Source organism: Pongo abelii, chromosome 4 (assembly GCF_028885655.2).
Source record: "Pongo abelii isolate AG06213 chromosome 4, NHGRI_mPonAbe1-v2.0_pri, whole genome shotgun sequence".
Lineage (NCBI taxonomy): Eukaryota > Metazoa > Chordata > Mammalia > Primates > Hominidae > Pongo > Pongo abelii.
Genome location: NC_071989.2, coordinates 59457773 through 59482930, shown reverse-complemented (window position 1 = coordinate 59482930; position 25158 = coordinate 59457773). Strand labels below are relative to the sequence as shown.

At 38.6% G+C, this 25158-nt stretch overlaps 1 protein-coding gene across 4 annotated transcripts in view; it reads left to right on the top strand.

The window, feature by feature from the left end:
* Window positions 1-3610: 3610 nt before the first annotated feature.
* Window positions 3611-25158, top strand: part of EMB (embigin) — a 126230-nt gene continuing 104682 nt past the window's right edge. For 3 of the 4 annotated variants that reach the window (XR_008525250.2, XR_008525249.2, XR_008525248.2), the window contains exons 1-2: window positions 3652-4004; window positions 16673-16756. Coding sequence is in view for 1 of the 4 variants with exons in the window: in XM_002815545.6 (XP_002815591.2) it covers window positions 3890-4004; window positions 16673-16756 (199 nt within the window). In the remaining 3 variants the exon portion in view is untranslated. Of the gene's footprint in view, window positions 4005-16672; window positions 16757-25158 lie in introns of all 4 variants that reach the window. The other variant, XM_002815545.6, reaches the window with a different exon arrangement.

Here is a 25158-nt window from a genome sequence, read left to right as displayed (position 1 = left end):
AGCTGGAAGCTGTTATCCTCAGCAAACGAATGCAGGGACAGAAAACCAAACACCACATATTCTCACCTGAATGAGCTGAATGATGAGACCACATGGACACATACCGGGCCTGTTGGGGGTGGGGTGTTGCAGGAAGGAAAGCATCAGGAAGAATAGCTAATGCATGCTGGGCTTAATACCTAGGTGATGGGATGATCTGTGAAGCAAACCACCATGGCACACATTTACCTACATAAGAAACCTGCATATTCTGCACATGTACCCTGGAACTTAAAACAAAAATTAAACATTAAAAAAAAAAAGCTATAGTAACCAAATTAGCATAGAACTGGCAAGAAAACAGACACATAGACCAATGAAACAGAATAGAGAACCCAGGTGTAAATCGATGCATTGACAGGCAACTCATCTTAAACAACAGCACCAAGAGCATACAACAGGAAAAGGAGAGTCTGTTTAATAAATGGTGCTGGGAAAACTGGGTAATTACATGTAGAAGGATGAAACTAGACCCCTATATCTCACCATACACAAAAATAAAATTAAAATGGATTAAAGGTTTAAATCTAATACCTGGAACTATGACTATGAAACAATTAGATGAAAACTTTGGGGAAGTGTTCCAGGACATTAGACTGAGCAATGATATTTTGTGTAAGACCTCTAAAGCACAGACAACTAAGAAAGAATAGACAAATAGGATTGAATCAGGCTAAAAAGCTTCTGCACAGCAAAGGAAACAATCAACAATGATTTAAGGTCCTGTATGGGGGATTTGTTAAAGTATAATCAAAATGGAGGCCACAGTATATTCTTAGGTCAACCCTCATAGCCACATAACCAAAATTTAAGCTATCCTGATTTTTCTGAAATGCAATTTCTAACGACTAACACAAGTTAAGCTTTCCCTTCTTGTTAGTATGATGAAATTGAACCAATTTGTTACAGATAAATAAGTTTATACAGCTCTACTTGCCCAAAAAGGAATATAAGTTTTTAATAGCCAGTCACAATAGAGGTCAATGCACTTCCTCATTGATGCTTTATAAGCTGCACTGTAACTCTCATGTCAAGTTTCTTACTACTTTTGATTTGAAGTCTTCCGCTTTGTGAACTATTCTTTTGTACGTATAATAAACCTTCATATTCCTTTTTTACTTGACCTGACTTTATTTTTACGGGGTCCTCCATGGCGTTTGGGTTTCTCACAGTGTGGCAGTCTCAGGATAATACTGTAGTACTTTTCACCAGGCAGGTGTCTTCTATGAGCAAGGTCTCCAAGAGAAAGGAAGTGGAAGCTCTTGTGGTCTGGAACAGAAAGCCCACACAATCTCTCTCTCTCTTTTTTTTTTTTTTTGAGACAGAGTCTTGCTCTGTTGCCCTGGCTGGAGTGCAGTGGTGCGATCTTGGCTTACCGCAAGCTCTGCCTCCTGGGTTCAAGCAAGTCTCCTGACTTAGCTTCCCAAGTACCTGGGATTACAGGCATGCACCACCATGCCCAGCTAATTTTTTTTTTTGCATTTTTAGAAGAGATGGGGTATCACCATATTGGCTAGGCTGGTCTCGAGCTCCTGACCTTGTGATCTGCCTGCCTCAGCCTCCCAAAGTGCTGGAATTACAGGCGGGAGCCACCACACCTGGCCAGCCCACACAGTATCTCTTCAGCAATATTCAGTAGGTTAGGGGAGTCACAGAGCCCACCCAACTCAAGGGGAGAAAACAAAGGACCCTTATTCCCCCTTTATATGCTTCATGATGATGAGAGTATCAAAGTGCTTGTTGCAATATTTATTTCACCAAGGAGGAAAAGGTCAATTTGGACCAGAAAGGTCAGAAAAAGTTATACAGGGAAGGCAGTTGATAAGCTGGTTTTAAAGGATATGGAGCATTTGAAAAAGTGGAATGTACATAAGGCTGGAAATATCAAATATCTAAATATAGAACAGGAACAATGATGAAAAGACTTTCAAAATGCTTAGCAAAATGAGAATTATATTTCTTTCTCAACTTTTTTGTTCCAACAGCAAAAGCAACAGTGGGGATCAGCATCAACTTGGGCAAGTAAGTTTTTCTGGTCATAAATAGGCTGATTCAACTGAAAAAAATGTTTCTTTAAGTAAGTTCAGCTCATTTGAAGAAGGGTGAATTTGTGTCTAAGGATTTTATGAGACTAACTGGGAAAAGTCAATCAGAGTTTAGTTTGAGGTGAGAAGTGCTTACTGTTGACACTCTACCTAATTATAGGGAAATGTGTGCAGTTATTCCTGAGACCAGATTCAGGGTTGAAAGAAAGAGGTGTGATGTAGCAGCCATTGATCAGGCAATTTGGGTTTAGCAAGCCCAGTCAATGCCCTCAGAGGGTCAACAGTGTATAAGATTTGTCCTTGAAGGCATCTTTTAAAGTTTCATTCAAAAGATTTTAATCATTGTGACCATAATTTTCTGAGAAGAGGCTTTTCTGAGATTTGTCATTCACAGATAAACAGTTGTCTAATTTGTGTGTGTGTGTGTGTACATGTGTGCATGCGTGCATTTGTGCATGTGTGCCTATCTAGCCTCTTTTGAACACAATGACTGGCACCTGGTAGATAATATTGTTGAATGAATTGTATTGTTCATATTATCTCACTGCCAATTTGAAGAATCTACATTCTGTTTCCAAAGTTTTGCGCATATAATGCTAAACCAGAAACGTACGTGTTTTAGTAATACGTACCAATTACAAATTAACCATTCCTGCCTGGAATAAACATAGGTTTTGTTAAATAGCTCAATTTTCAAAATTTGAAAATTGTTATTTCATGTTATTTCATGTTATTTCCAATCCTTTTTTTTAACGCTGATATATTTTGAATTTACGAATGTGAAAGCTGAACTTCAAAAAATAAAGGGAGAGGAAACAAAGCTCGTGAAAAATCTTTAAAATATCTTTTAATGCGTTATAATATCCTGGAGAGAAATCAAATCAATGTGTTTCAATGTTACAATATAGATTTCTCCTCCCCTCCCGGATAAAGCACTAATTTACTTAATTTGGTTCAGAGCACTGAATATTCCAAGCTACAGCCTTGTAGGTAAGAGATAGCATTATCTTAAACAGTGTTCGGATTTAACAAAGATCAATGTCTTGTGCAGTTTACACAGTATCTACTCTCAGTAGCTTTTGCTTCTTGAGCTCTAGGTGGCTCCTCAGAAGCTGTTAGCCTTAACAAACAAAAATAAAGTAAAATCAGACACGGTATGGGGCCTTGGGACTCTAAAACCTTCATCCGGAGAAAATCAGTTAAGCCTTCAGAGGCTAGAAGAGAGAATGTGTGTGATTGGTAGGCAAAGCAAGGAAAGATTAGCACAAGTTGTCTGGCAGCTGGATAAAACCTTACACCTGAGCAAAAAATAAGCCTCCTTCATTAAGAAAGCCCAAAGATGTCCGGGGTCGGGGAGGAGAAAAGTGTCTCTCATCTGTCCCATCAAAGCAAATTAGTGAAACCTGCCTCAGGTGAAGTGCAAAGGCCAGTCTGTAAGGAGAATTTCAACCTCTCCCCACGAGATGGGCTAGACATCACCTGCCCAAGCTCTCTCCCGACCTGCTAAAGCCGAGAGGGCGGAGGCCGGAGAGGCTGCAGCCGGGAAGTAGCACCGCACATCCGGGAACGCCAGCAGCCGGCTGAGGGCTGCATAATTAATGGCGGGCCGGGCGCGGTAAGAGCGTCTAGGGGGAGTAGGGCAAGGCGGCGGGGCCCATCCCATTCCGCCTTTTCTTCAGCGTCCTGCCCGCGGCCCTGGCTGCGGGCGCCGGGCCACCTGCGAGTGTGCGCAGGGACTCCGGACACCCGCGGCGGCGAGCTGAGGGAGCAGTCTTCACGAGGACCGAGGCGGACCCTCTGGCGCCATGCGCGCCCTCCCCGGCCTGCTGGGGACTAGGGCGCGTACGCCCCGGCTGCTCCTCCTCCTCCAGTGCCTTCTCGCCGCCGCGCGCCCAAGCTCGGCGGACGGCAGTGCCCCAGGTGTGATGGGTACAGGGTCCAGGGTAGGGAGGGCGGAGGGCGCGCGAGGCTCGGGTCCCTGCGGGCAGAGGGCATCGCCGGCGCGCCGGGCAAGGGTGGCGGGGAGAGGCGCGGGGATGCTGGTAAGGGCGGGTGGCGAGAGTCGGCGGCGGCCTCCCATTGGCTACGTTTGTGTCACCTAAGCTGAACCCGGGAGCTGCTGCGGCTCGCGCTCCTGCGCTCTTTGGGGCGAGTCTTGAACAAACAGCGCCCCGCGAGTCGGGCGCGTAGGTAACAGGGCAGAGTCTGGTTTTTCCTAGGAAGACGGCAGTGGGGTGTGTGGGTGGTTGCAGGGACCAGCTAGCGACTTGGCTTGGGCAAATGTGGCATGAATTTTGAAAGCCACATTTCCCCAAGGCCTACTCCCTTTTCTTGATTCGAGAGTAAGGCTCGAGTATCACCTCCTTCCCTCCTCTTGGCAGGTGGGTTGGCATTGAGGATTTGGAGTTTTACTCTTGTTGCCCAGGCTGGAGTGCAATGGCGTGATCTCGGCTCACCGCAACCTCCTTCTCCCGGGTTCAAGCGATTCTCCTCTGTCAGCCTCCAGAGTAGCTGGGATTACAGGCATGCACCACCACGCCCGGCTAATTTTATATTTTTAGTAGAGACTGGGTTTCTCCACATTGGTCAGTCTGGTCTCGAACTCCTAACCTCAGGTGATCCACCCGCTTCGGCCTCCCAAAGTGCTGGGATTACAGGCGTGAGCCCCCTTACCTTGCCGTGGATGTTTTTTTAGATCTGAGTAGGGGTAAAAACATCATAACCAACTAGCCAACCAAAGATCCACAACTTACAGGATAACGTGTGTGTATCTTCATTTTACACCGTGGTCTTTGAAAACAAAATGTGTGTGTGTGTGAGATTTTTGCTTGATGTTTTATTGTTTAAGACACTTTGACAGAGGGATTACGTGCAAAACATTACCAAAGCCAACACGAAAGTTGCCATTTTACCTTCACCTGTTTATAATTACTTTTCATATTGAAAGGATTCCATCCAACCTATTGCAAGTTTCTGTGTCATAAATGTTAGCAGCCAGTAAGGGTAATAAAACTCCACCTCTCAAGCTGGTAAATATTGGCCACCAGTAACTAAAATTGGGACATTATTCTGCAAAAAGTTTTCAAACTCTCCTGGGAATTTGTTTTCATGGGCTTGTAATATGTGGAATTTTTGTAACACACCATAGAGAACGAAGGATAATCAAAAGGTAAGACTATTAATTTTTATAAATGCCTTTTAAAAGGTCTAGTTGTTAACAACTTGGACAGAACATCTTGGGTTGCTTCACACATTTCCTTGTGCCACATCTCTTTTCCATAATACCACTTATAAAGAATTGTCCAGGGCTGTAATCCCAGCACTTTTGGGCGCTGAGGTGGGAGGATGGCTGGAATCCAGGAGTTCAAGACCACCCTGGGCAACATAGCAAGGTCCCTTCTTCATTAAAAAAAAAAAATTTAAAGTGCGGTTGTGGTGATGTACATCAGTAGTCCCAGGTGCTTGGGATGCCAAGGCAGAAAGATTGCTTCAGTCCAAAGTTTGAGACTGCAGTGAGCTATGATGGTGATGGTGCCACTAAGCTCCAGCCTGGGTGACAGTGCAAAACTGTCTCAAAAAAAAAAAAAAAAAAAAAGAAAGAAAAAGAAACAGAATTGTCCAGGACATTTTTCCCCCTTCTGGGTATCTCCAGTTCTTCTATCCCTGGTTCACCTCAGAGTATTGCAGTTCTGAGAACCAGTGCATTCTAGATTCATTGTAGAACTTTGATTCTCTACTTGACTGTATGTCAGAATCACCAGAGAGCTTGAAAAATCCTGATACCTGGATCTTTCCCTGCAAAACTCTGGTTCATTTGGCTTGGGATTCAGTGTGGGCATTAAGAAGTTTTATCAGCTCCCCATGTAGCTTTAAATGTGATTTTAAGCTGGTTAGAAACCACAGCTTTAAAATGATATGGCCTAGAGAGTGCACTGTTAGGTAAATACTTATTCCATAGGCATCAGGGTTAAGTTGATATGCAGAGAAGATCTCTAAAGAGAAAAAAAAAAAAAAGGTAGGAAACAAATGAAAGTGGAATAAATGAAGGTATAAATCAATAAGATGAATGGGGGAGGGGATGTCGCTCTATGCCTTTTATATGGTATAAGTTCTGTCCTTTTAGCTCCACTTAAGCTAAAATTGTGGAATAATGTACAAGACAAAAGTTATGAAGTTAGCATCGAATTTAAGCCAGAATTAAAAATTGTCAGGCACTCTCAGCTTGTTTTCTAGATTCGGTATTGATCTCTGTGAAATTTCAGTTTTCTCTTTGCCAAAGGATATTGTGAGGTTTACTGGATATTTTTGACCTAGATGTATAGACCTACATACTTGGACACAGGTTTTCTGTTAACCTAAGACTTTGAGTCAAATTTTAATAATAAGAATAGTTATAAATGTATAGCCCTATGAGTTAGCATTTTTTTTAGTTCCAGCTGAAAAAAATAAAGAATTGTCCAGGACATTTTTCTCCCTTCTGGGTATCCCCAATTCTTCTATTCCTGATTCATCTTTCAAAATTCATCTCAAGAGTATTGCAGTTCTGAGAACCTCTGCACTCCTGGGGAATTCTCACTCTGTCGCTCAGGCTGGAGGACAGAGGAACATTTACGGCTCACTGCAGCCTTGACCTTCTGGGCTCAAGATGAAGAAATTGGGGCTTGGCTTAAATAATTGCCCAAGTACAGATACTTAGTTAAGCAGCAGAGCAGGAAATTTGGCATTGGTCCATCCAGTGCCTGTTTTCTTAAACACAGTGCTTAAACACAATATCCAGTTGTCTTTCCGAGCTAATTGGAAATGTCTATGAAAGTTCAGAACTACTGACAGCATAGCCTATGCATCTAAATGTCTGATTTGCACTGAATGACATGCTGACACAGTTTGAGTCCTGGAATAAAATTAGGTACAAGGACTCTTTTAAGGTTTTTTGATTAAATAAGACATGTAATGTATCTTTGTAAAGGATATATCAGTGCGAGTATTTAAATATCATTATTACTATTACATGACACAAATTGGAGAAATGGGTCATGTTTATCTTTTGAAAAATGTTTGCAGTAGAATCATTTAAAATGATCCTTTTAACTTCCAGAGGACGTGGCTTTTGCATACCGTTTATGAACCCCCTTCCCTACTAACCCCTCACCCCAAACACAGCAGCTTTCTAGTAATAAATATTTTTGAAGCAAATACTATTAAAGCACCCACATATGTCTGACATTGTTAGTCCATATCTCAGTAGAACATGCTAGCAGTTTTTACCTTTAAGGACATTTAAAGGGGTTCCCACTGGACAAATCTGGGACAAATTGAGCATCAAGTAAATAATAATATTAGTGGATTGCAACTCATTTAATAGTATGGGAATTCATGAGTACCAACTGATGTAAATTTAAAAAGGAGTCAATGAAAAGTTTGATGGGGTACAAAGTATTAAAGATTCAAAGTAACTCTTCAGAATGTGCTTATTAATATCAAGGGAGAAAGAGTAACTTTATGGTGGAGAAGCTTGGTAGACAGCACTTTGATCAAATGATCAAAGACCAAAATCTGTTTAAATGGAACAGATTAACCATAAGCCTACCTTTATTTATTTATTCGTTCATTCATTCATTTAATTTTTGAGACAGGGTCTCACTCTGTCACTCAGGCTGGAGTACCGAGGCATACTCATGGCTCAGGGCAGCCTTGACCTTCTGGGCTCAAGGGATCCTCCCACTTCAGCCTCCCACATGGCTGGGACTATAGGCATATGCCACCACACCCGGCTAATTTTTGTATTTTTTGTAGAGATGGGGTTTCACTACGTTGCCTAGGCTGGCCTTGAACTCCTAGGCTTAAGCGATCTTCCTGCCTCGGCCTCCCAAAGTGTTGGGATTATAGGCGAGAGCTACTGTGCCCAGCCTAAGCCTACTTTTAATAGTGATGTTTCTGATGCATGAACATTTTTACCCTAAATTTATCATCACGAAAAAATTATATGTTTAAAACATTTGTTAAGAATTAGGGCAACTGACTTTTCCTCATCTTCTGTCACCGTCATTCCCTTCCCTCCTCCCTCTCATCTTTCCCTCCGTAGGTCCTATAGTTATTTGGTGGGGAAGAACAAGGAGACATCCTCACTAAGTGGGTGGAGCCCAAGGGACCCAGATCAGGATATCTGAGGCTGACCCTGGTAAGGATGGCATCAGGTAGGAGGGTAGCCTGGTGTGGAGTATTAGGGCCTGAGCACAGTGAATGGGTGCTCCTGCAGCGGGCAGCTTGACACAGCGTCCCAGAGTTGAGCAAGTTAACAAAGCTTTTGTGCAGGAGCAGCAGATGGGTGATGTTTGATCCCAAACAAGATGTGGAGGAAAGCATGTAGGAGGGTCAGACCAGCGATGGAGGTTGGAGCCTGAGTGGGTAAGGAGACATCTCTGTGGGGACAGGTGTGGCAGTGGCAACGAGAGTTTAGCAGTATACAGGGTGATTGATCAAATCATTAAATCTGGGAAAGATAATAGGATCTAGGTTTTTCACTAGAGAATAATGAAATAAAGATAGAGAAAAAGTAGAATGAACCCTGTGGTGTTGGATTGCAGTTGGCAGTATCCATGGGAATCCATGACATTAAATCCCTATCTCTTTACTTAAGTCTATATAGGTATATAGCTTTAAACAAGTATATGTGTAAATATATGTATGATGAATACATATCATGCATATCATATACATAAATGTATATGATATATAAGTTGTATGTGTATACGAATATGTGCACATGTATTCTTAGCAGTGATTTCCAGTAGTGATGAGTACACTTAGCACCCAGATCTTGGGTTCTAAATACCATTCTTTACTAATAGTAACCAAGGCTTCTTGGAGAAATGGCTGATTTCAGGGCTAGTGTGGGAAAGTAGCAGATAAGCCTAGAACATCTTGTGTCAGAAAGCAATGGAGTGCTCAAAGGATAATGAGTCATGTCAAAAAGATACAGGAGCCAACATGAAGGGGTTCCCACTGGACAAATCTGGGACAAAATTGAGCATCAAAATAAATAATAATATTAGTGGATTGTAACCCATTTAATAATATGGGGATTCATGAGTACCAACTGATGCAAATTAAAAAATGAATCAATGAAAACTTTGATGGGGTACAAAGTACTAAAGATTCAAAGTAACTCTTCAGAATATGCTTACTAATATCAAGGGAAAAAGAGTAACTTTATAGTGGAGAAGCTTGGCAGACAGCACTTTGATCAAATGATCAAAGACCAAAAAAATGGTGTGCCATCTGAGACGATCTGGTGAGAAGAGCACAGCATCACTTCTATGATCTTCCTGCCAAAGGTGCCTACCTCAAATATAATCATATTACAGCAGAACTGTCTTGGAATTTTAAAAAGTGTCAAGGTTGTGGAAAAGTCAGAAGAGACTGTCACAGTTCCAGAGTGAAGCCACATTAGAGAGAAGTGATAGCCAATGGTAATGTGTGATTCTGAGCTGGAACCTTTTGCTACCAAGTGCATTATAGGGACTTTTTTTGAAACTTAGATGGGGTGTGGGGATGAGATGGTGCTTCATATATATTCATTTCTTGATTTTAATGGCTGTATTGTGATGGTATGGAGAATGTCCTTTGTAGGAAATAGATGGTAATGTTTTAGTGGGGCATGAAACATCAGGTCAGAAACTTAATCTCACATGGTTCAGAGGAGAAAATTTTCTGTTCTTGAAATGTTTCTGCTACTTTGAGATTGTTTGAAAAGAAACAAAAATAATTAGTTTACCTGAGAAAGCTTCAGTTTACATAGGCATTAAACTAAAACAGTACTTGAGAAATCTGTTAATGTTCTTAGGTATCATTTTCCAAAGGTGTATATACCCTCCAACAGAAACAAATCACACGTGTTGAGGCTATTTGTTCTAAAGTGTAATCTTTTCACATTAACTTTGTACAGCTGGTCTCACATATTGCACAATATAAAGTGAACGTTAGAAATTAACAACTTATGACATATATGCTGATGTAGGAGAACAAACCTCACAACACTTTGCTAAAAATAAACTCTACTCCAAATAAAAATTGCCGCTACTTAAACATAGAACATCTCAAATAATGTTAGAATAGAAATAATGAATGTTACCTTTAAAGAGTTGTTATTCTTTTCTTTGAAAATAGCATTTTCCTGGCATTTTTGAAGTTATGGTACTAATGTGTCCCTAATCCCAAACCAGAAGCTTTTAATAGCCTTACAATTATATACTTCTGAGAACCTGAAAGGGAATTTAGATACCTCATTTGATTGATCTTGAAGCCCAAAGTGCTTTTGTAACTTAGCCAAAAGCAATGAGATAGCTAATAGCTATAACTGTTTTCCTGGTTTGCATTTCAGCGTCCATCCAGCATGTGGCTTTTCTTCATAAAAAGTCCTCAAAATAGGCCCCTGGCAGGAGGGTGTTCTTGGGAGGGAAGGGTGGCAAAAAATGTTCACACTTTAAAAATGTCTGCACCTAAACTATGCAGAACAGGAATTTAGGGCCACAGGGCCATTGGAAGATTATTAAGAATCATCACATTGAAGAATCAGGATTGCCAATGTATCTGTTCAAAATCAAGGTTTTCAACTTTGGTACTATTGGCATTTTCCGCTGGATAATTCTTGGTCGTGGCAAGCTGTTATCCTAAAATGTTTAGCAGTATCCCTGGCCTCCACATAGGTGGTGGGTGAATTGTATACCCCAAAAAGATGTGTTTAATCCCTGATCTTTGGTGCCTGTGAAAGTGACCTTATTTGGGAGTAGGGTCTTTGCAGATGTAATGAACTAAAATAAGGTCATACTAAATTAGAGTAAACCCTAAACCTAGTGACTGTGGTCTTTATAAAAAAAGGAGAGGGAGATTTGAACATAGAGACAGAGACATATACAGAGGGAGGATGATCATGTGAAGACAGAGGCGGGTATTGGACTAATGCAGCTACCACCAGCCAAGGAATGCCAAGGTTGCCAGCAACTCCCAGATGCTAGGCAGAGGCAAGGAAGGATTCTTCACTCAAGAGTTCAGAGGAGGAAGGCCCTGCCAACACCTTGATTTCAGACTCCCGGCCTCCAGAACTGTGAAAGAATACACTTCTGTTGTTTTTGCCACCAAATTTGTAGTCATTTGTTATGACACCTAATTTGTGGTAATTTGTTGTGGAAACTTATATAACCTACTAAATAAATGTAGTAATCTTCCCCCAGTTGTGACAAGCAAAATGCTTTCAGACATTGCCAAATATCTCCTGTGGGGCAAAACTACCCTCAGTTGAGAGCCACTGAACAAAATCCCAACTCTTATCCAATAGACTAACAATTGAAACATTTAACAAATGTACAGTCTTTAGAAAGAATAGAAATCTTAGTTATTAACTTTTGGGGTTTTATTTTTTAATAAGTTTTTATTTGGCATAAGTTACTGTTAAAGTATCTTAGTGACCCATGTAGAGGTGATTTGAAACAGAATTTTTACATTGCCCTTTGAAATGTATATTATTGCCAAAATTATATATTTTTAAAAAGATCAATTTATTTCCATTCCTATACCATCTGGTTTTTAAAATAGTTTTACAAGACTGGTAAAAGTGTACATTGTACTTGTCAGAAGGCCTTAAAAAAAACCTTGTCTGTGAAGGCTTCTTGTCCAATAGCTTCCATACTATGCAGAAAATATCAAGAGTTCAAGAGTTCTCTGTGTGGAGTATTATCTATCCCTGACTTAGAAAGTCTGACTTATAAATGTCCCCATCAGGAGTACTATAATTTTTTTTTTTTTTTTTTTTTTGAGACAGAGTCTCACTCTGCAATCCAGGCTGGAGGGCAATGATGCGATCTCAGCTCACTGCAACCTCCGACTGCCGGGTTCAAACAATTCTCCTGTCTCAGCCTCCCAAGTAGCTGGGACCACAGGCACATGCCACCATGCCTGGCTAATTTTTTGTATTTTTAGTAGAGATGGGATTTCACCATGCTGGCCAGGCTGGTCTCGGACTCCTGACCTCATGATCTGCCTGCCTCAGCCTCCCTAAGTGCTGAGATTAGAAGTGTGAGCCACCGTGCCTGGCCCCGATAACTAGAATTTTTTGACAAGTTTTTTTTTTTTCCCCTTGTTTTTCTTCTTTTTTGGATGAATCTCTCTGGAGTATAATTTCCAGGACTCAGAGATGCCTTATTTCCTTTTTCCTCCTTCTGCTGCATTTATGGACAAGGGATAGGGCTACTCTGCTCCTAAAACCCATAATTCTCCATGTGTTGTGTATAATCAGTATTTTACTGAGTAATTAGGTATTTTAAAGCTAAGGTTTAACCATATCATGGCTTAATGGCCTTTACAATTTGGCATGGGATCACATGGTTATATATAATATTGCTTCCATGAAGAAATATATTCTTATTTCCAAATCTCTATTTTATGAATAATATGTAATATTCATTCCTATCAGTGTTTCTGTAATTGGGTTGCACATTTATAATGCTGTATATCAGAATGTTAAGATTAAGTACTGCATGTTGATAGCAATCAGTATAGAGATGAGAAAAAGAATAATATTTATTCTAATAGTAGTTGCTTCTTACACTTTTTTCTTAATGAAGTTCAGACCCTTCCAAGATTTTAACATATAATAAAGGGATTTTGGGGGCTTTAGAGAGAATGTTTATTCTTAATCAGAGATGTAGTTGCATTTATTTCCTGATTTAAAAAAGCAAATCTTAAGACCCAATGCAGTTTTCTAGTGTTACTTATTTTTCTTCCCAACTTACTTCAATTAAATGAAGCCCTCAAAATGAAATATGTGAAAATGTTACCTTAATACCATTAGGTAGAATTATAGCATGTTTATTTCACTTGAAAGTGTTAATAGAATAAATTATAGGCCCTTCTAGCAACACATATTTTAAAATATAATATTGAAAAACATTTAAGTAGAGACCATTTTGCTATTTCACAGAAAATTATAACAGGTGAAAATTAAGATGTTACTCACTTCTTTGATGCAGTAGTCTCATGCCTCAACTGCCCGGCAAAGAGAGAAAAAAGTCTTTTAATCTCTTGAGCAACTATTTGATGTTACTCTTTCATGTTGATATTTTTGTCTCTACCTGTAAAAGAATGCTATATGGAAATTTTTCAGCAATGATTAAGAAAGGGTGAGTTTGATAACTTGAGAAATGCATGTTATGATCTTGGCATCATCACTCATATTTATACAACTTTTCTGATCCTCATTTTTTTTCCCTATCAGATGAGGTTTACAGTGGAGACATATTTTCAAAGCACTGAGCTGGGCATATGGCATTTAGAAACCCTAAGTAACAGTCAGTGACAGAATTTGGATTAAGACCCCAAATTCCTTCCTCTCCATTTTATACTTCTTTTTGTGACTCAGCCTAATCCTTTTAGGGAAGTATTCAAACCACATCTGCCTGAGTCTCCTGCCAATTTCCTTTAAACCCCAATGTTAGCTGAATCAGCCTCCTGCCACCTGTCTTCCAACTAAAAGCAATACGGTTTACATTCTCACTTTTTTGCTTAAAAAATACCTTGCTTAAACAAATAACTTCTTTTACTGTCCTAATACCTTCTGTAGGCTGCCCTGCTTTTCCACTTAAGGCATTTCTGTATATTGCCTCTTTAAGGGACTTTTCCCAAGGCAAAAGCCACATAGCAGTTACATGTGTTCTTTTGCACTTGGGGCTTTTTCAGTGGAACCTGAAGCTTGATCAAGATTAAGGCCTTAAAGGGAATATGAAGTTAAGGTACTGGTGGTGTTTGGTTTATGGATGTCTGATTGTATTTTTAATATGTGAGCCAGCAATTGGTAATGGCCTCAACAGCTAGTATATTCTGGAAATACCCAGACTTCCCTACCTCTGGAAACTTGGTGTTTCCTTCCTTTCCTGTCCTTCAACTGTCATCAGCTTAGATTCTGCCAAAGCCAAACTTAGACTCATTTTCTCTCCTTATTCTAACACCGGTCCCTGTTGAGCCCATCCATGACAAGTCCTAGTGATCAGTAAGAGAGAATAGCCCCAGCATTGGAGCTCATCTTCCTGGAATTATCTTCACCCTCCTTCCACCTCCAGGCTCAGGCTTCACACTCTAGCTCATGTGCCAATTTGTATAAAATATACTGGCTAGTTATAGTCAATACTATGCATTAATGGGTGCTGCTCAAAATTTTAATGACTCTCAATCTCAAATTGTGGGCCCAAACCCCTACTATTATGATCCATATAGCCCTTTAAGGACCAAGTTTGCCCAGCTTCATATTCCCCATCAGTACCAAGTGTGCATGAGATACTGTGTATATTCACTTGCTTAAGTGGAATAGGAATAAGAATGACAGAAATCATTTTTTCTTTAGTTTATGTCACTCTTATTGTTACTGATACTGTGAACCATAATAATAAATGATGCTGGAAATCTCAAAAAGGTTATGGGCTTGTTTCAGGGATAAAGAGTATAATAAGAACCCTTAAGATTGTATTCTGCTGTACAGTGGGGTATCCCTGGGGAGGAAAGCAAAGATATCAAAGCTTACGTTTTGCAGGTTTCACAGAACAGATGATATAGTAGAATAGCGGTTTCCTTCTCAACCACCCCCGCCTGGCTTCCTGTCCTTAAGTGAATAGCATCTGCCTTGATCTTCCTGAAATATTCTGTCTTTAATATAACCTCTAAGTATGCTAGCCCCAAGAATGGAAACAAGGAATTTTCATTAGGAAAATAACATTTATGGAAGCCTTTCTTTTAAGCAGTGTGTATATGTGTGTTTGTGTGTGTGTGTGTGTGTGAGAGAGAGAGAGAGAAAAAAAGAGAGAGTTGGGGAGGGTGGGAGGGAAGAGGAAGAGAGAAAAGGGGTGAAAAGACAGAGAAGGAGGGTGATGGGAGGAGAGGGAGAATGGGAGAATATGGGTACGAATATGAATGAATGAGTGAATGAATGAATGAATGAATGAATACTAGATGTGACTGGAGGAAAGGTTTCGTATACTTGATAGCCCAGTGAGAAACTCAGGACATATTTTCCTGTATAATCATTGTGAGAGGGTAGTCTCATTTAATATGTTATTTAAGGACTTTTTTTCTTTTTTTAAAAATTATTATAAGTTCTGAGATACATGTGCAGAATGTGCAGGTTTGTTACGTAGGTATACATGTGCCATGGTGGTTTAGAAAGTGCATTAAACTTCCAAAGCTGTTTTAGAAGTGATTAAACCTTTGGAACACAGCCTATTGGAGAGTTAGGTTCTGCTAGGTACGTTATTTTACTAGGCGATATTGTAAAAAGCAATGTTCTAAAGCTAAAGTAACAAAAGTGATCACTAACTTTGATAACATTTTTCATACATATAAGAAAATGAAAGAACTGGAAATCTAATCTTGTACTAGAAATAACTTTCTGAGCAGATTATTTTTAAAAAGTGTAATAAAAATGGCTCAGGTTTCATTTAAATTGAATGGGATTTAATTTAAATAATGCAGCCAAGTTTACAATAATAAGCCTTTTTTCCCCCTTCTCTGACTTCTTTGATATATTTGAGTAGTTTCCTGGAAGGTAAGGTCTGGCACTCTAAAATAAAAGGAACAGTAGGCCATGTTGTCGGCCGGGTGCGGTGGCTCATGCCTGTAATTCCAGTACTTTGGGAGGCCGAGGTGGGCGGATCACGAGGTTAAGAGATTGAGATCATCCTGGCCAACGTGGGGAAACCCGGTCTCTACTAAAAATACAAAAATTAGCTGGGCGTGGTGGCGGGCGCCTGTAGTCCCAGCTACTGGGGAGGCTGAGGCAGGAGAACTGCTTGAACCAGGGAGGCGGAGTTTGCAGAGATCCGAGACCATGCCACTGCACTCCAGCCTGGGCAACAGCGTGAGACTCCATCTCAAAAAAAAAAAATAAATAAATAAAAAAAATAAAGTAACTTCGAGGAGAGTGAGAGAGGTGGAAATAGAAACCTTGTTTCTTTAATGAAAGTTTTCAAAAGGAGAGAAAAGTGACAGAGGCAGAGGAAACTGAAAGTCAGATGAAAGAGGGCATGCCTCTTGGTAACCGTAGCTAGAAAACAAATAGCAACCCAAACTGGCCCGTCAGCCATTTTATCTTCTCTGTTCCCTGGTGCCCAATGCTATCTATTTTGTTTTTTTAATTCCCTTTATTAAGGTCTGCTGGTCGCTCTTCTTTCATCTTCTCTCTCTGCCTCTTCATGTCTTTCCATTTTCTGGCTCTCTCATCTAATTCCTTGGTATCTTCAGTTTATTTATGTTTTGTAAAGAAACTATAATAGTAGAATGAAAATGGAAGGCGTTATTTAAAAAAAGCCATCTGATGTAAGTCAGTAGGGATTTTTAGGTTAAAAAAGAAAAAAAAAATCAGAATTTTTTTTACATTTAATAGCCTAATATATCTCTAAATGTCTTTGAAGTATATAAGACTTTGAGCTTCCTGAAAACACAGTTTTTCATTAATAGTTCACAACAGTGTTTTAGCTGTTTCAAAGTAGTTTTTGGATAGTCATTGACTCTTGGTAAGAGTGTGTAATCACGTGTTCTTTCTCTTATAGATTCGCCTTTTACAAGTCCACCTCTCAGAGAAGAAATGATGGCAAATAACTTTTCCTTGGAGAGTCATAACATATCACTGACTGGTAAATGTATCATGTTTCAAATAATGCAATTCCAAAAAAAGAGTTTAAGCAATTTTTCTTAAACAAAGCTATTGCTTTTTGCTTTGTGAAGTGGTAATCCCTGTTCCTGGCCCGGTGGGAAAACATACCAGCAGTGAGCTGAGAATCTAATGTGGTGAGGACGTTTTACTGGGGATGCACAAAGGAGGAAAATATTCCAGACATGCTAAGGCTAAGAATGGCTCCCCAGAAAACGGATACCTGAGAAAAGGGAGAATCAATTTTGATTTGCAGATACTCTTATATTTTCATTAATTCTTGCTGGTACATCCATTACATCACTCTAGGTGAAGAAGAGAATTTGTGTATCTGTTGGAAAACCTTTAGCCAGAGAAATTAAAGATGATATCAAATGAGTCACTGTGCTAAGGAGAAGCAAGCAAGGAACTCCAAAATTAACCCAGCCCTGCTTTCTCTGCTTTTTCTTTCACAGTTTTGGATTCCATGTTTCCAAAGTAATCTTAGTCTTTTAAATTCCTAAGAGTCATTAATCTGTTTTAGGAACAATATTAAAATTGTATAATTAGAATTTAAAACATCACAAACCTATTATTAAATCAATAGTTAGGTTTTTCCAAATACACATCTAGTGTTTAACTGTCTTCTAGTCTTATGAACTGTTTCTCTATTTCTGTTTAATATGAAAAGAAAGTGTGTGTGTGTGTGTGTGTGTGCAGCTGTGTGTTTCCCAATCTGATAACAATGGAAATGTTTGCATTGAGCTTTTTGGGGGAGCATTTTTTGACTTTGTGTAGCTTTTGTTTGTTCCCAAATGTCCCCATTCCAATATATGGAGTTCATTCTTGTAAAAAATAATTATTATAACTTTCCTATGTTCTTTTACTTTTTGCAAGTTCTAGTTGTTGGTTGCCTCTGTTGAGATGAAATGTTTCTTTAAGAGAGTCATGTGAGAAAGCAATTTGCACGTTCTTTAACCAGCCTGGCAATGTTGGCAGCAGGGCACTGCTTACTCAACCAGTACAGCTGGGGCCTGGAAACGAAACGGTCAATGCTCAGGGCAGGAGCAAAAAATGGACTTTTTAATTGTTATCAGGCTGGTTGTTTACTTACTTAACCTGTTTGGAGAGTTTAACTCCTATTCTTTTATTCTAAATAGTGCTATTTAAAGCCGTATTCCCACTGTTATAAAGAGACTAATTGTTTGCAATTATCCATTACTGACCCCCTCCTTGGCTTGGTTAAACTTTAGTCTGTCTTTTTTCTTCCTTACAGACCCCTGAAACGTGGCTTGCCCTAAGTATGAGCAAGCATTAAAATGAAGAACATCTTGAGAATTGGCTGACTGTAGCCCTATCATGCTGTCTGTGTACACTCTTTCATTTGCCCAGTTTCCCTGAAAAAGTTCCTGCTTTACTGCTTATCCCTCTCCATATTAAAAGATAGGCTTTTCTGTTTACTTTTGGGATGCTTGCAGATCTTAAGTTTGAAGGTTTTTCTCTATTGCAATAGTCTTTTTAAAAATAATGTCTTCAGTCTGGGCAGGGTGGCTCACATCTGTAATCCCAGCACTTTGAGAGGCCAAGGTGGGTGGATCACTTGAGGTCAGGAGTTCAAGACCAGCCTGGCCAACATGGCAAAACCCTGTCTCTACTACAAATACAAAAATTAGCTGGGGGTGGTGGTGGACACCTGTAGTCCCAGCTACTTGGGAGGCTGAGGCAGGAGAATCACTTGAACCCAGGAGTTGGAGGTTTCAGTGAGCCGAAGTTGAGCCGCTGCACTCCAGCCTGGGGGACAGAGTGAGACTCTATCAAATAATAATAATAATAATAATAATAATAATAATAGTCTTCATTTCACTTTGGATTTGTTTTCGACAAAAGATTTGACATTAATTTAGAAACATTAGATCTCAGAGTTGGGCACTGAATGGTTACATTTCCATGTAGGTTGTTGCTCTAGTGCCTTCCCATCAAAAAGTTTGATCTTAGAAACTACCTTTGCTGAACTACAGAATTTAAATTTGAAGATATATTTATAATTTTTAGTGTCAATGTAAAATAAAAATATCGAGATGAATCTCTAAACAAAATGTTTTATTTGGTAGAACAGAATTGGAGTTCAGGGCATACACAGAGAGTGGAATGGTCTTCAGTATGACTGAAAACCAAAGAGAAGTTTAGAGGTTTTATTAGAGAGAAATGTTATATATTATTTTGGAAGAAAACTCATTAGCACTAGCAAAGTTTTTGGGAGCTGAGAAGCTCTGACTGGTGAGTGATGGTGGTGGGTAAATTAGTCTTAGAGTCATGGCGGTTTGTTTCAGAAGCTGCTAGGTAAAACTGGTCTTAAAGTTATACCAGGTCATTTCAGCAGCTAGCTTGCAGCATTAGCCCTGGGCAGGTGCTTTGTGTCCCAAGTGTTTTTTTTTTTTTTTTCTTTTTTACTGGGTCTCTGGACTCTAATTTAGTTGAATATGACAAGATAACTCCAATTCCTGATTATCAATTTTTACCTTATGAACCATAGACTTTCTTCTTATTGCTGTTAAGATTTTTAACCTACTATTTGTAAATGGAGTGTTTTCATATTTTCATAACATTGATATGTATCAATATTGATTTTATCATTACTCATTGTTGTCTAGAAACAATACTTATAGCATTTCTATGTTGTTACTTATTATTTTCTCTTTCCCTCTGGCCATTGTCGAAGTTAATCTCTCTGTTAGGATAAAATGTGTCTTGTGGAGAGATTCAATTACAATACGTTAATTGTAAATTTTGGACTAGAAAGATTTTGGTCTGGCTCTTGACATGCATACTTATCCAAAGATTCTTGAGACGGGAAAACATATGGATTCTTGTGCCTGGGAGAATGAAAACATGGCTTTTGATTCATAAAAGCTTACTTATTTAATATTTTTAAAATATTGCTAATTATTTACTTAAACTCATGATATTGACTGTGTACCATGTTTGTATTTCTAAATAACTTAATTCTTATAACAGCTCAATGAGGTGTGGGTACTGTTACTATTTGTAATTTGCAGGTGAGGAAAGAGAGGCACAAAGAGACGAAGTGAACTGACCAGGATCACAGTTCCTGAGTTGGAGCTTATGGTTTTAAATGCAGGCAGCTTAGTGCCCAGTCTGTGCTATTAACCATTATGCTTTGCAGCCTTTCTCTCTGGGCATAATGCCCATTTACTTGTTTCTTTTAACAGCATTAATTAATCAAGTATATTTATTTTTAGAAGAATGACATTAGTTTTGAAATGATGTAGTAATGAAAATAAAGCTATTTTCTAGGTTTATTGCTATTTCTAGGTTTATTTAGTAACAAAACTATTGCTTTAGAAGTTGCATTTGCTGCCTGCAATCCCAGCACTTTGGGAGGCCGAGGCAGGCAGATCACCTGAGGCCAGGAGTTCGAGACCAGCCTGGCCAACATAGTGAAACCCTGTCTCTACCCAAAATACAAAAATTAGCCAAGTGTGGTGGCGGGCACCTGTATTCCCTTCTACCTGGGAGGCTGAGGCAGGAGAATCACTTGAACCTGGGAGGCGGAGGTTGCAGTGAGCCGAGATTGTGCCACTGCACTCCAGCCTGGGTGACAGAGCAAGAGTCCATCTCCCCTGCCCTCCAGAAAAAAAGAAATTGTACTTCCTTAATCATAAATTTGTGAAAGTAATTGTCCGAAACTAAAAGTATTTTTTCTGCTCTCAGGTTTTAAAACAGATCTTTTGATAAACTAAAAGTATTTTATCAAAATACTTATCTAAAATAAAATATTATCAAAAAAAGTATTTTTAGTTTATCAAACTTTTAGTTATCAAAAGTTATCTTGATAACTAAAAGTACTTTTTCTTTCAGAGGTTTTAAAACAGATCTTTTGATAAACAGATCTTTTATATCAGTGATATAAAAATAGTCCATTTTTATGGACTATTTTTATATCACTGTACTTAATTTTCCAATGTCCATAGTATTTGGAATTCATTGTATTGTTTGTATTACCACAATATATTTTTATTTTTGTTTTTTTCTTCTCTTCATATTAGTGTTTAGTTTCTCAATCAGTGTGTTATAGTTTAACGGAAGAGATTGAAATAAAAATAAACAGCTAACAGTTTCCTTGACCAACTTGTTAACGTTGGAATCACCTCTCCTGTGTTGACCCAATGGCACATTTTATTTACATGTTGAGATGTGAGCAGCTGTCCCACAAGGTTCTTGTGAGCCAAGGAGATAATATAACCAGACATTAGAGGGGCAGATGTGCAAATTAAGGCACAATGTAAGATTCGGGAAGATTAGTCAAGATAAGGAAAAACAACCACATTGTCTAAATCTCGGCCAGCAAGAGGTCTAGGTTAGGACCACTCAGATTCTAGGGGCAGGTGATTGAGAAGATTGAGAAGAAGAAAAGAAGTGAAAATACTTTATTGCAGAAAAGATTCTAGCATGACTCCAATGCTGCAAATGTTAGGATATTTTCTCAGAGGTACTCATCAAACTTTATATGTAGACTTGATGTACAGAGAAAAAAATTGAGACCTAACATTCATAGCGAGTCAGAGAAAGCGAAGATGGAAGAGGGATCTACCCATAGCAACACAAGTGGCAGTGGCTGTGATCAACTTTTGTTCTATATCAGTTTTGTTTTTGTTTTTGTTTTTATTTTTATTAACAGAAGTATTGATGTTTGGGGCTGGATGATTCTTGGTTATAGGAGGTTGTTTGCAGAATTGTAGGTTGTTTAACACCATTCCTAGCCATTACCCACTAGATGTGAGTAACACCTGCTAAATTATGACAGCTGGATATGTCTCCAGATATTGTCAAACATTCCCTGGGGGACAAAATTTTCCCCATTTGAAAATTATCCCTACTGTTCTATACATTAAAAATGAGAGTCCTGCACATGTTTCCCATCCCCTTATCTTGGGAATACACATGATTTAATAATCTTGTGATTAACATTTAGTAAAGAATCGCACCATAAAGTTAGATGATGGTGCTGAATCACAGGCACAGGACCTCACACTCTGTAAGTGGGACCTGTCTCTTCCCTCCCTCCTACTGGTGTTCAAATCCTTCCTCTCTTTAAGAATGGAGCCAAGATCCCACCTTCAATAAAGCACATATCAGAGAAGCACATATGTTCCTGCTTCTCTGATATGTATTTACTGTATTTTTGTTAATTTTTAATTCTGTGAGTAAAAATGAGTTCTGTTTTGAAAATATTAAACATTACTTTCAGCATTAGAGTAAATTAGAAAATCTGAAAGCCCTCCTGCCACACCTATGAATATCTAAAATACAGTAAACATTCTTTTAAATATATAGCAATGTACACAAAAGTAAAGAAGTTTCTACTGATCAAAATTGGTGATCAGGGCATGAAACCCGTTAACTGATATTGTGTTAGGTTTCCTGTGTTTGTTGCCAAGATATTTGAGTTTTAAGAGCTACAAAAATATAAAAAACAAGGCCTTGAGTTCATGCAAGGAGGAGAGTCGGAACTGAAAACCTGCAGAAAACTATCCTTCCTAGGCTGTAAATGTAGGGAAAGGTTTGATTTAGGGAAGAAAATCAGCCGACAGCACAAGATGTCAAGTTGGCTTCTTTCTTTTAAAGTTTTGTTAGGCATTTAAACCAAAAGATTCCCAGTGTTATCTGCCAATTAAAAATAATATGAATAAAAATAATCTTTTTAAAAAACCTTCAAATCCCCAAAGATTTCCCTTATTATTTAAAGACATGGGCCTGTCCTCAACATAGTTTAAATGCAAATTTACATTACCTGCATTATACTGTACAGCCTCCGAGCTGAGAAATAACACAAAGATGACCCTGGCAGGTAGTACTTCCACAGGAAAGCAATGAAAAACCATCTGTGGAAGAATGCATTGTCCGTCCTGGTGACATAATCCCTGCTGTTACATGTCTCAACATGTCACAAAACAAAAATATAAAAAACAAGCACACAATCCCTAAGAGAGCTAAGGAGCAGTAGGATTAGACATTCCAGAGCTTCAGATTATAGAAATACTAGGTAGAAAAATAAAAGAAATATTAAAAACATGAGAATGAATATTATACTGTTTTTTAAAAAGACAAAGGAGGTTCGAAAAATATCCAAATAGAATTTCAGGAGGTGAAATAAAAAACTTGACTGATGAGGTTCAGGTCTCATTGAATTACCCACCATTTCTATCTCTCTTCTCTCTCCTCTTTTCCAATGGTATACGCTGTTCAATGTGTTTCTTTCCCATGCTCTGTGTGTGTGTGTGTGTGTGTGTGTATGTGTGCATCCATAAAAACTATGTAGTATTGTTTGTTTTCTTTAGTTTTAGTGGTATTAGTCCATATATATTGTTCTGAAAATTGATTTTTGTCATTCAACATTAGTTTTTGGAGATCTAGTCATATTGCATATGAATCTAGCTTTTTTTTAAACTTGTATGCACAATATAAATACACCAGCTTACTTAGACATTTTTTTCCTAATGGACCCTAGTTGGCTAATATATTTTTTGTTATAAACCATGTAGCAAGGGTTACCCTACATGTATCTCTCTGGGCATAATTGTGAATGTTTCTCTATGATAAATACCACAAAGTAGAATTGCTCAGTTAGAAATTATGCACATCTTTATTTTGATATATACTTCCAGATTGGCCTTCAAAACATCTTGACAGTTAGCCCCTTCCCCTGACCCACATACTAGGCTTATATTTTATTTTTTGAATTAATTTAAATGAGGTAGGCATAAATTTTGGATACTGAATTTTTACTTTTTATAGAAGTTGCGAATATTTTTTCCCACTTTAGACTTTTATGTGGTGTTTTTTAATTGTGAAGAAGTTTCGTTATATTTCCTCCTATTATTTGCATACTTTTTCACCTTTCACTTTTTAACCCATTTATGATTTAGTTTTATGTTTTGTATGTGAGAAGGAACTAATTTTATGTTTATTATTTTGTACTGTTAGCCTGCGTCTCAACCCTCTTAACTGAATAGTTCTCCTTTTCCTGATAGCTTTGAAATAGCACTCTAATCATATTTCAGTTCCCAAACTCTGTTCTGTTTCTCTACTGTTACATTGTTTTACAAAGTTATTAAAGTACTTCCCAAAGTAAGAAGCACATTTTACTTTGTAACCTGATGCACCAACTGCATGTTCACACACATATGAAACAAAGTATTCATCGAATAACACTTACACCTAGTAGGCTTGTTATACTCTGATAATTTCTCTTTTACTCCAATCCATTAAAAAACAAATGTGTTGATAACTATTAAATTGATTTCCTGATTCACTAATAGATTTTTGCTTGCAGTCTAAAAAGTTTTGCCTATTTTATTTCATTAATTTCTTGGTATTTTATGGTGTAATTAACATGTTAGTATTATTTTTAAAAACATTATATCTTTTTATCTGTACTTTTTAAAAAAACAGGTTTTCTTTCTTGGACTTTCATTCTTTCACATGCACTTCTTTTTTTTTTAATTATACTTTAAGTTTTAGGGTACATGTGCACAACATGCAGATTTGTTACATATGTATACATGTGCCATGTTGGTGTGCTGCACCCATTAACTCGTCATTTAACATTAGGTGTATCTCCTAATGCTATCCCTCCCCCCTCCCCCCACTCCACAACAGGCCCCGGTGTGTGATGTTCCCCTTCCTGTGTCCATGTGTTCTCATTGTTCAGTTCCCACCTATGAGTGAGAACATGTGGTGTTTGGTTTTTTGTCCTTGTGATGGTTTGCTGAGAATGATGGTTTCCAGCTTCATCCACGTCCCTACAAAGGACATGAACTCATCCTTTTTTATGGCTGCATAGTATTCCATGGTGTATATGTGCCACATTTTCTTAATCCAGTCTATCATTGTTGGACATTTGGCTTGGTTCCAAGTCTTTGCTATTGTGAATAGTGCTGCGGTAAACATACGTGTGCATGTATCTGTATAGCAGCATGATTTATAATCCTTTGGGTATATACCCAGTAATGGGATGGCTGGGTCAAATGGTATTTCTAGTTCTAGATCCCTGAGGAATCGCCACACTGACTTCCACAATGGTTGAGCTAGTTTACAGTCCCACCAATAGTGTAAAAGTGTTCCTATTTCTCCACATCCTCTCCAGCACCTGTTGTTTCCTGACTTGTTAATGATTGCCATTCTAACTGGTATGAGATGGTATCTCATTGTGGTTTTGATTTGCATTTCTCTGATGGCCAGTGATGATGAGCATTTTTTCATGTGTCTGTTGGCTGCATAAATGTCTTCTTTTGAGAAGTGTCTGTTCATATGCTTCTCCCACTTTTTGATGGTTGCATTTCTTAAAATTGGGTTCTGTAAAAAGTACTTTTGGAATTTGACTGA